The 12,430-nt window shown below is 40.8% G+C and overlaps 1 protein-coding gene across 2 annotated transcripts in view; it reads left to right on the top strand.

Moving 5' to 3' along the window:
- Positions 1-12,430, top strand: part of LOC116039341 (adenylate cyclase type 6-like) — a 32,102-nt gene that overhangs the window by 9,557 nt on the left and 10,115 nt on the right. For both annotated transcript variants that reach the window (XM_036008316.1, XM_031284095.2), the window contains exons 4-5: positions 10,151-10,300; positions 10,850-10,971. In XM_036008316.1, the coding sequence (XP_035864209.1) occupies positions 10,151-10,300; positions 10,850-10,971 (272 nt within the window). The remainder of the gene's footprint in view (positions 1-10,150; positions 10,301-10,849; positions 10,972-12,430) is intronic.

Below are 12,430 nucleotides of genomic sequence, written 5' to 3'. Positions count from 1 at the left end.
AGTGGAAACATACTGATCCCTCTGCTTAACACTGGTGAAAAAGATACCAATCAATGAAATGTCACATGCATGACTGACCGTGCATAATGCATTTAGGCCAGAACATTGGTGTTACCTTAGAGAAACCTTAAAGCAACCACACAGGCTACCTTAACCTTTATGCAATTATTTATGATGTTTGCTTGGAAAGTTTGACAAGGGCTGTGTCTGATACTCACATGTACTCTCTGAGTGGTATTGAAACTAAAAAATGTGCCGTGTTGGATCTATATCTTTCAAGTATTATCACTCTGGATCTACAAGATATATGTTTTAACTATTAGAGTTCACAGTGGCGTGGCCAGGTTAGCTCACTTGGTGGGCAGGCGCACATATATCGAAGTTTACTCCTCGATGCAGCGGCCGCAGGTTTGACTCCGACCTGCGGCCCTTTGCTGCATGTCATTCCCCCTCTCTCTCCCCTTTCATGTCTTCATCTGTCCTGTGGAAATAAAGGCCTAAAAATGCCCAAAAATTAATCTTTAAAAAAAGTTCACAGTGGCTTATTTTTAGGGCTGGGTATAGTTTTCACTTTATATAGTTTTACCGATACCGGTGCCCATATGATAACTGAGTTTCGGTACTGATACCAAAACAACTTTTAGATGCTTAGTTTAAGGAATAAAAACAAAATCTTTAGTTTGATCTCTTAAGCATCAGCAATAATAAAGAACTAAATACAGCCTAAAAGTAACTGTTTTAGATGAAATAAGATTTTTTTTAAATTGTTTCTTAATTTAGATCACAACATAATGTGATCAAACAATAAATAAAGACGACTAAATATAATGCATTTTATGCCAACATTTAATATTTGACACTCATCAATATGTGACTCTACAGACAGATTTTGGTCAGCACTCAATAAGTATTGAAGTTTGATACACAGCCCTATTTATATTTAATGAATCTGGTGTCCAGTGTACACACGTTATGTACACATACATACACACACACACACACACACAGGCCAGGAGAAGTGAAGTGTGTGATCTGTGTCTGTCTGCGTGAGCTGCATGGATCAGAGCGGCTCACTTGGCTGTTATCAAATGGTGAGAACCCATCATCAGATGCTGTAGGTGCCAAACAATGCTCTGGCTCAAATGATATATCCCCCTTTCACCCACAACCCCACCCCCTTATCAGAGAGGGAGAGAGCTTGTGACTCATCCAGTTATTCTATTACAACCAGAGGCAATGATACAAACCCGGATAACTTCACCACCATGGTTGGGAGCAATTAGGATTAGCGATAAGCGAAATGTTGCTCTTAAAATACAGCCGCGATAATAAGGCAAATAATAGCCAGACTAATAATAGCTGTGCGAGTCGGGGATGAGGAAGTGCAGGCTTCTAATAACAGCTCATGGTTTACTAACAATTTATCTCTCTGCAAAAGTAAATACTGTTAAGGCTGAACTGCCATGGCGGACAGCCAAGAGATAATATATTAGGAATCCATTAGCGGCGTTAAATGTTGATCTGTGTGGCATGCAAGCCCATAGGCTTTTAAGGGCAGTTTTACTCTGGATTCTGTTGCACTTTGTGCCCCCTATCCCAGTGCTCGTGACAGGAAGGTGAATGTCTTTCTGTCAAAGGTCACTGTCACACCAGTAGCCAACTGTCTTGTTATCCCACTATCCCAGTTACAATTACAACGTTAAAACAACCACAGCATATATCGGGCTGGTGTGTGAATGCATTACTGGAGTGAAGCAGTAATTAAAAAACATGTTTACTATCAGTGTACAAACCTGCCACTGAAATACACACCACTGTGAACAACTCATGTCTCTATTGTCAAAGACATTACAGGCCCTATTTAACCTGCTCAGCCTCTTTGACTGTCATCTGATCTGCTTATTAAATGGAAAGAGGAGATCATCCTAATGATTTTGTCCAATCAGTGTAGACAGTTTTCCTGTTGTACAGCTGTACGAGCCTTGGGGTCTTACAGCATGTCTTATTCACATTCTAGTGAATGATGTCAGATACAACACCAAGACCCCGGTCCCATGATGTAATTTCACACACTCATGGTTAACCCAAAGGAAGTTCTACTCAACTTGAGTCTTCACAGGATCATCCCGCTGAATTGTGCAGAAAGCTCAAAAAGCATATTGTTTCACGCTCCCTCTTCACATGGAAAAAATAAAAGCCCTTTCTTTTTAAGGTGGCAGAAAGACGGCACTGTTTCCTTTGTTAAGGATTAAGTGTCACGAGCACCTTCATGTTGTAAAGAAGAGCCATAGCTGCTAGACTCTACATTTCCTTCACCATTCAATATACCTGAATCACATTTCCTCTTTGTTATGGTATGTTTAACCTTTAAGGGCTGAGCAGAGATGATCAGGATATAATAAATAAAAAGGCCTGAACACTAAGTCATTTACAGTAGCAGTTTCAGTTTGTAGTTTTCAAACTATATGTTGAAACTCAACCCCTATGCTTTTATTCCCGTGATGCTCAGGCTTCACAAACATGACACATGTGACTTTTCCTGAAGATGGCCCGGGAGGCGGATGTGTTACATGCATGAGTTTAGTATTAGCTCATCCTTAGCAGCTCATGGAAGTCAAAATTTAAGTTGAAGCAGTTACCAAACTACTCTTGCATTTCTGCTGTTTAAACTATAACCTGTTGTTCTTGTACCCATATTGATCTGTATGCTTTGTAGTAAAAGTCAATATTGTATATGGTTGAAGTTCCCTGAGTTAAACAGGGAAGGACAGTGGTAAAAACAGTGTAGTAAATATTAGCAGATGCTTATATAACTGCACAGTGAAACTAAAGTCTTGTATGTTTTTATTGTAGCTCCAGCATCTGGCCCACACATACTATCTCATTTAATGTTGCTTAATGCTCCCTTGCTTAATTCTGTTACTCAATATTTAAAGACAGAACGGCTAAAAGAAAAAAAAGCATGCTCTAGTTCTCAACAAACAGTACCATGTAGTCACCAGCAGACATTTTCCTATTTTAGGAATTAGCTCCTAATATTCCTGTTACATTGGTCTCTGTCAAAGCGAAATGGTGGCCCTGGGTTCATGTTGTGCATTGTGCTTAAAAGGAGATGGAGGCAATAGGAATTCCTGGATGTTTAGCTCACAGTCACACAGTTCAAGGTCTGGACTCCCTCACACGGTTTAAATCAGTGAGAGCAGAGTGAATGGGGCTGGTGGGCTGGTTGGTTTGTGAAGCTAAATAACCAAATCTTGTGTTCTTGCAGCCACCGTGCTGTAATTGCAACTGTGCCTGTGAGGGTGTGAGTGGGCAGGAAGTGAGGGGTTAGTGAGGACACAGCTGGGAGGAGAGTGTTATGTCCAGCCCTGCCCACTCCTCCCCCTCCCTCCCTCTATCAGTCCAGCCAAACTCTGACCCCTGACCACTGAACAGCTAAGACCACTGACAAACAGACATTGGTGTACTCATCAGCACAGCTTTGTATCTAATAATCGTCTAATACAATGGAGTTTTTTATACTAATATGTGTTAATTAATACATTTTACCCATTGAAACATAATTCAAATGAGGTAATATCGAGTACAATTGACACATGTCCTCATTTTCCACCTATTTAAATCTTTTTCAATATCAACTAATTAATTGATTAGTGAACATAATTGTTATTTGCAGCCCTAAAGTAAAAACAGGCATTGATTGAAGCAGCAGTAATAGGTCACGCAAAGTGCACAATCATTTAATGTAAGATTTTTTTTGTGGCTGTCCCTCCTGTTAACCGAAAACAGAGATGGAAAAAAAATAAGGAAGAGGGACAAATGATAAATGTCCTAAAGCAGGATGCTATATGGTATAATTCATTCAAGTGAAGTGAGCTACAAAAAAGTAATAAGACGGCTAGAATGTGAATTAATGTGACCCTGCTGCTTTGTTTTAGGGAGTGGCTTTGTGCATAAGAAACTTATGTCTGTGTACTGTTTTACCAAAAGTTGTTCCCCTTTATTCGCTTTCATTTGTTTTCTCTGAGAAAATGAGATGGCTGAACTGTTGTGTGTCAATCCTGTGGAGATGGAGATGGAGATGGAGAATTTAAACCTCCAAAATGATGTCCAGCTAAAATCTCAACAGCATTCACAGCATTGCTGGAACCTAGTAGCTCTGAAAATGTCTGCTTTGTTTGGGTCTATACTTACCTTTGTGAAGCAGTTTTTTTCTGACATGAATGTCAGAAAAAAACAGATGAACATTCAAATGACTCCATAAGAGTGAACCTACTGTAAGTGGATACACTGCAGCATGCACCTCTTTTGTTGACTCCATGCAGTGCCAGTCATCTCACTAACTGACTACTGTAAATGCATGTGAACTACAAACGATGAAGGGAAGTGATGTGATACAGTGATATGTGGGTCAGACAGAAAATAAGCACAAGTAAATAAGTAATACATTTTTTTTGTTTTCTATGACATTAGTATGATGTAAATTTAATAGTGTGAGCTTGAGAATGCTTACAGAAAAAAAACATGCACATGCTGCTGAATTTAAGATGTTTAAGAATGATGAAGTTTTGATACACAATGTTAGTGTTGGATAACATTTTGTAAATGTTCACACAAAAGAAGCTTATTCAGCTATGTTGGGTGGAGATCAGCTATGTGAATCAATGTTACTAATAATATAAAACATGAGTAGCTCTTGGCCACTTTCATTTTGTCAAATTAGTTCTCAGAGGAAAAAAGGTTGGAGTACTGCTCTACAGGGACAGATAGTGTCAGAAGAAAAGCGGTAAAATCAGCACTAGCCAACTGTAGAACGTTAGCCAGTCAAGAGTAAATTGAAGGCCGAGATATTAAACTAGAAGGATAAATAAGCATTATAATCTTTTGATTTGAGGAAAAAATTGTTGGTCAAATTAGTGGAGTGGATAGTTTTAGCTGGTGGTTGCAGTTTTTTCCTCATGTTTGGACAACGTTTAAGTATTAATTCAGGGTCTGTTTTTCTGACAGATGTGCGGCCTGGGTCCAGCTCTATTTAGCTTCACGGAATTTGCTTCAGCGTTTCACAAAGATTACTCCGAGGCCTCACTGGTCGCCTGAGACCAATTTTGGTTTAGCCCGAGCCATGACGAAAACAAAGCTCTGATTCCAGATGGCAGGGACCCAAGATGGCAAAGACAGGCACCCCAAATCCTCAGCAACATTTATCTTTATAAGTAATGGTTTCTTTCTTATGTCAGTAATTACACATTATAGTAACCCCTGATTAGATATGGAGTAGTGCAACAAAGTCTCAGAGTATTGTCTATTTTTACCACTCTAGTACCACATGTTATCTTTTCAGGCTATGATCAGCAGTGTGTGACTGGGCTTCATCTCTGTAAGACATTTTAAAAGCTCCAGATGCCTATCAAAGGTCATGTACTGGAGAGTAGCCCCCTGTCAACAGCAGTCAGGGTCCCCAGAGCCAGTGTGTTGACTTATGGGATGTAGCACGCTGGCCTTTTAAAGTTTAAACTTCAGCTTTAGTGGAGCTCAGGGTTGGTGCGATATCAGAACTTATCTTTCACTGCAGGGCAGGCCTTTTCAAATACTCCTGGATGAATCCAAACATTGATTAGGTGGACAATGCCTTTATTCAATAAAGGCATTGTCAGTAAGTCGTATTTGTGGTTATCAGTTCTTAGTTTATTTCCACTCACTGTATTGACATAGGAGTTAATATAAGTGACAAATTCATCAACATGTGGCCACCTCAGCTCTGCTTACAGACAAGACGTCTACAGTTGCCATCGCTGAACCTTCTTAAGAATAAAAAAAAACAATTGTACAGTTACCACAGTGCTGCAGAATGTCATTGAAATATCCCTTTTTGATCAATAGATCACATCCGTTGAAGTATAAGTTTTGTCTCTGAATGAATGTGGTGTGAAAATTTAATTTGTGCACATTCCAGCATGCCTTCTCGTGAGGGAATTGTCCAGGGGGATATTATTAAAGACAGAATGGATTTTCTGTGTGTTTGCCAAGACAAAATCTTTTCCATCCCCTTCCTTCATTCGTTCATTAACATGTTATCCGTCTGCCGTACTTTATAAAACACCTTGCCCACGAGCCGCGCCTTATAAGCCAATGTTTGGACTTCTTTTAACTTCACCGCCAAGAGGTTCCTGCTTAAGTAAATGTCGAGCGAGGCTCGTCTTTGAGAGCCAAAAGTCTGGAGGAAGAATAGTCAGGAGACATCAGGGGAAGATACTTTAAAGTCCAGTTCAGTGGTTATAAAGAGAGTGGCAGTGTGCTAATGAAGAAAAACTTATACTACTCTTTTTACACCACATTACTCTTTGGAGAGGGAAGTGTCAGAGTGGCCGTGGGTCTGTGCTGGATTTCAGGCCTAGGAGATATAAGTGCAGCAACAACACACACACACACACACACACACACACACACACACACACACACACGCATGCATAGCTCACCCAAGATTTATTCAAAAGCCTCTGTTTTTGCCTCTAATCTCCAGACCGTGTAGTGACTAGAGTTGAGCCGGATACTCGGCTGAAACGAGTATCCGGTACAGATAAAGCACTTTTGCCGAGTACGAGTATTATACGAGTAATACGAGTCAATATCTGTGCTCGGATTGAATAAAAATCCTCATTGGGTAGCTGACTGTGTCTGCGTTCTGTGATAGGCTGGTCGTCACAGCGCCCCTCCCCTACACACATACAGATTTATTGTGTTGCTGTGTCCCGCTCTGCTCACTCACACACAGAACACTGAGAAGAGAACAGCTCTCTCTCTCTCTCTCTGTCTCTCCCTCAGTCACTCAGGTTCGCGGGTCTTTTCCGTTAACGTTTAGGGTTTCTTCAGCTTCAGGTTTGTTTTTTACTTCGGTTTGTAGTACTTACTTATTAACCAGTAGAGTTCTGGTAAACGTGGGGTTTGTTCAGACGTGGTGCTTGGTAGAATGCGACTCGCGTTGCGTCTCTGCCTGTCGGAGATTTTTTTTCTTTTTTAAACCGTCAGCTGGCTCTAACCAGTTTTTTTTTACTTCACACACTGAGTGTCTGACACTTTCTTGCTGTATTTCATAAAAAAAATAAAGCCCCGCCCATTTCAAGACAACCCAACCCACTTCCGGGTTAAATCCCGTCCACTTCCGGGTTAGGCCCCGCCCAGTCCGAGTACAGATACAGATACAGATAATTCATATGGTTAACAGATACAGATACAGATACATATAATGCTGTACTCGCTCATCCCTAGTAGTGACTAAGCATAACTTGGCATTAACTCAAGCGTTGTTCATCATGTTTCCCCACACTTTAGTTTCACCTATTCAGAGCTATCAGGGTGTTATATTGCGCTATCATTCAACATGTAGTCAGTCAGTTGTTGTTCAGCTCTAATATGCTCACTCTGAACGCACTGTACCTACTGATATTTTGGGTCTTTTGCGATGTTTCAATAGATGCTCTTGCATTTGCATCGCATTTGCAAATAAATGTGTATTCATGCTATCACTGCACTACTGTGTGTTTTCCTGTTCAACAGATAATACAGAACATCCTGAATGTGGGACCTCCTAAGCTGCGTTCAAGCACACTGTATGTTTGTTGCCAAACTATCAAAATCAATTTGATAGGAATGTCTTTACTTGGATTGAAATCTGAGTGTGCTCACATGGGAAGCTGAATTGGCTGGATGTAAATTGAGTGCATTGCTGAGAAGCATGGTCCTGGGAACTGCAGGTGGCCCTGTATCTCAGACAGGCCCCTTAGCTAACTTAGTTTTCTGGCTCACTCTGTTAAAAGCCATCTGTTTGGGATTAATACCATTAGGGTTTTATCAGGGCCCTTATAGACTGGAGTGTCAGGTCTCCATTGGTGGTCTTTAACATTACGATGCAGGGCTTATCAGAAAGCCCTGGCCTGTCAATGCTTTATGAACACAACAGGCTAATCGCTAATTGAGCGACGGTGCGGCACAAATTCAATTTTGCACTTGGAGAACGATTGCTCAACCAGTCATGTAAAGAACAAGAGTGAATAGTCTTTGTAGGTCCTCACACCTGATCTTCAATAGCCTGATGATGAGGTGTCTTACACCTCTTGGCAGCTTTGATCTGAATCTTTGAAAGTTGACTGACAGTTGGCATCAACCATTCTCTGTCATCCTGCATCAAGGAGTTCAGGGAAAAGTGCTTCTTGTTCTTTCCGGAAACCTGTTTGAAGGAACCTCGCTGTATCTCTATTCCTGAGAAATAAAACATGAGGATACATTTTGGATGCTCTGTTGCTAGTTCTTCAATAATGTTCTTGCTCTCTGCCTGCATCAGCTACATTAGGGGTTGGTATTTACCCAATACATCAGAAGTATGTTTGCTTCTGCACCTGCGAACCATCAGTGTGCTTATTTGTGCTTATTACTGTGCTTCTAATCTAGTCTGGCCATTTGTTTTCAGATGGAATAGGAAGCTACCAACGACTCTCTCTTCAAATAAACTGTGGCATTTGTCTGCCACTGTCCTGTGGTAATGGTGTTGCATTTCAAGCACAGATTGCTAGATTGTCTCTGTGTTGTTGTGACAACAAAGGGCGAGTTCTTGTATATACAGTGCAAACCTCATCTCAAGAACACGGCACAAAGCCTGCCATCACTTTACAAGTTTGTTTTAGTCTACTTTGGTTTTAACCAATGTGTGGATGCTAGTTAGTAGTTTAATACTTCTATTAAGGATTAGGCTGGGTATTGTTAAAAAATGTTCAATACCAATACCGGTACAGATGCCATCAATTTGATACCGGGTCCTGAACGACACTTTTTTCGATACCAATTTTTTATATTCCATTTTAACAAAAAGAAATTACAACATTGCACATTAGGATACACATTTTTTTCTTTTCAGCTTCTGATTATTGTCTCACTGACGCTGATGAGATTTACTCTTTAGGTATTGAAATTTGGTATTGAATGACACGGCATTTTTCGATACTATAGAGGTAATTATATATATAGGTCAGTGCCTAAAAGTATCAAAGTTGGGTACCCAGCCCTAGACATGGAAACATTCATGAAAATATGTAGTGTATGCATGTACATTGATAATTATCTGTCTATAGTTCTCCATCTCTACTCCGTGGTCTTTCTCATAAATACAACTTAAAAACACTCACGCAAACACACTGGTTTGGCGACATACCAGCCATGGCTCAGAAATGCTGGTACTGGTGATGAGATTTTTCATGTCCTACAGTTTAATCTTCATGTTGTTAGTAAGACTGATTGAAATTCAGCCTTCATGTGTGTGCTTTGCCTGCATTTCTTTTTCTCATTATTGATGATATCATCTTCAGAGGAAGCACTCTGTGCTCTGGTCATGGGTCAAGTGACTTTCCCAGGCTGGAGTGTGTTTCTGAGCACAGAGAGGACGAGTGTGTGCACGTGCGTGTGTGCACATGCACGTGTGTTTCTCTGAACAGAGGGAAAGTCCAGAACTCAATGCTCTGTTTCTGATGTTCAGTCTTGGCTGTGGACTAGTGAGAAGAGAAATCACTAACAGACTTACACAGACTCACAACACACATTCAAAAACATACACAGAAAGCGGCTGCAGCGGAGGAATGTTTTTAAGGTTGATGACCCCACGAAGCTGACTGTACACTATATCTAAACTTAATTTACTCAAGCCACAGATAATGCTGTTTTACAGTTTGTTCCTCTGCATTCTTAGTGCCTTATTGTTCAACCTTCATATTTCGCTGCACTAGGTACACACAAGAAAGTTAAATTAATGGCTTCTGTTTCTCACTACTATCTAAAGTTGTTGTCAAATATGACACGTCACATGTCCCCAGTCATGCATCACAGTGAACCCTCTGGGCTTCCTATCTACCATTCAGAGCGTGACGTGAGGAGAATGTCCTCTTACGGAGCAACCACGAGGCCACGCTCATCATCTCTAACGAGATCACATCTAATGGCCCCTCAGACATTTGAGGAATTTTTCTCCTTGCAGTAAATCCTACGACACAGAGTGTTATTGATTTTGTTTATTGACCTCACCCAGGTCAGGCAGAGTTCACTGTATTACTGTGATGTGACATGTGCATGCATTTCACTCTCTGTCGTCTTTGTGTGTGTTTTCCAGATCAGTGCCAACGTGCTGATCTTCCTGTGCACTAACATGATCGGGATCTGTACCCACTACCCTGCTGAGGTTTCCCAGCGACAAGCCTTCCAGGAAACCAGAGGATACATCCAGGCCAGACTGTACTTGCAGAGGGAAAACCAGCAGCAGGTACACATATTATGCACAAGTTCATAAACACACACAAACACATGCATGTTCAAGCAAATAATTGAGGGAGGCAGTCGTGCCCATGTCCTGGAGGAAATCTAAACAAATGCAAAAGAGCAACAAGCGATTTCTCCATTTTCCAGTCTAATTTTTTTTGTCTCTTTTTTTAGGTCAGCAATATGCTCTGAAGTATAACACGTATCTCCACTCCTCTCTATTTGACTAACACGTTCCCACGCAGATGCCAACGAGGCAGAGTGACTCATTGAGCATTCTTAACAGGAGAAACCGATGAAAATGAATGGGCTCCTTCTGTGTCTTTCTTTCTCTAATTTCCCTCTCTCTCTCTCTCTCTCTCTCTCTCTCTCTCTCTCAATTATTGGCATGACTGTAACAAAAACAATATTGCCAAAGAATCATGCAAAATTAATACAAATACAAATTCAACACCAAAGTAACAATAATAACAATATACCAAAGGTAATAATCAAATTAATATGAGACAAAGCTATTCAAGTATCTCTCTCTCTCTCTCTCTCTCTCTCTCAGGAGCGCCTACTTCTGTCAGTGCTGCCAAGACACGTTGCCATGGAGATGAAGGCGGATATCAATGCCAAGAAGGAAAATATGATGTTCCACAAGATCTACATTCAAAAACACGACAATGTTAGGTAAATACAGATAGATACACACATACATACTTTCACACAACTGCACTAACACCCCTCAGGAAAATGTTGGAGAGCTTATCTACTTTGCTATCACAGCTAGCACCAGTGGATTTCACCTCACTCTGCTGACTGATGTGTCAGTTACAGAGTCACTCCAACAGCTATTTCCCTGACAGCATGTATTATGCATGTTGTTGTTTATTGACAGTGACAGCACCGGCTGCAGTAACGATATTGACTTAGGCACACTGCTATGCTTTCTGTAGCAAATTATAGGAGGCAGACCTCAAGTTTGCTGGCACACTGTCTCGGCCCTCACTACTGGATTTCACCTCCCGAGCTGGTTGAAACTCTCCATCCTTTGGCCTACCGTTGAGCCCAGTCGGTGCTGTTGAGGTTGTGGTGGGGATGGTGGGGATGGTGGTAGGGGACAATGAAACGAGGATGCAGCAGCCATCTGCTGTTAAAGGTGACCCAAATAGGTGCAGGTGATGCACTTATTAGAATAATCTGTTGCAAGGCCGATGCTCTACTAAAGTGTAAACTTACAGGAACACTCCATTATCCAAGTTTTAAATTATGCACAAGTAATTTTGTGAAAGCTCCAACACCAGACAACAACTGAGTTATTGTTTTCCGATTATGTTGTTTGCATCACTAATGCCTATATTCGATATATATTATGGTCAGTCCATATACCCTTGAAATGCTCATCAATATTATCTATAAGTTACGTAAACATGTTTATTATGGGTGTGACTATACTAATTTACATGGTCAAAAAATTCGGCCGTCGTTCTTAGTTGGGCCGATGGCGACCAACTGTTGCCCAGTTTGTGCGGTGTGTCCCGCACCGTCGACCTTTGTCGGCCTGTTTTTATTTTAATAATTAGAATATTTTCACTTTACTCCTAGTAATATTTGGCCATGCAGGAAGTTTTGGTTGTATTTGTCTCTTTTGTCTTTTGCTGCCACCCAACACAATGAAGGTGAAGTGAATAATTTGTTTTTGGTGATCACATAAAGTTTTTTACAGCTGCAATAAAATTCTACATCTTTCTCTACAAAACAATCTACCAGTCACTCAGTAGCATCCACTGATCATGCTGTACGCTTTTTGAGACTATTTATACAGTAGAAAGTAGTTCCAGTATAAACTGTTCACTGTGACAGCAGAAACGGATATCTCAAAACTTTGATAAATAGAACAAAAACTGCATGCCAAAAACTACATCCACTGCATGGCTAGATAATACTAGGGGTATGTGAGCAAATATGTTTGTTTGTAATTTGTATGAACTGACTATGATTGCATTATGGCTCACAGCCTTGGTCAGGGTGGGAGATGCAGACAGGCTCTGGACTGCTGTAAATAAGGGCCAATTCTCCCTGAGTGGATGACCTCATGGGACCAACAGCGCCATCTGTCGACTTTAACTCAAATTCAGAATGTCAGTGG

This window comes from Sander lucioperca, chromosome 12 (genome assembly GCF_008315115.2).
Source record: "Sander lucioperca isolate FBNREF2018 chromosome 12, SLUC_FBN_1.2, whole genome shotgun sequence".
Lineage (NCBI taxonomy): Eukaryota > Metazoa > Chordata > Actinopteri > Perciformes > Percidae > Sander > Sander lucioperca.
Note: the sequence above shows the minus strand (reverse complement) of the source record. Positions and strands in the feature narration are given on the sequence as shown.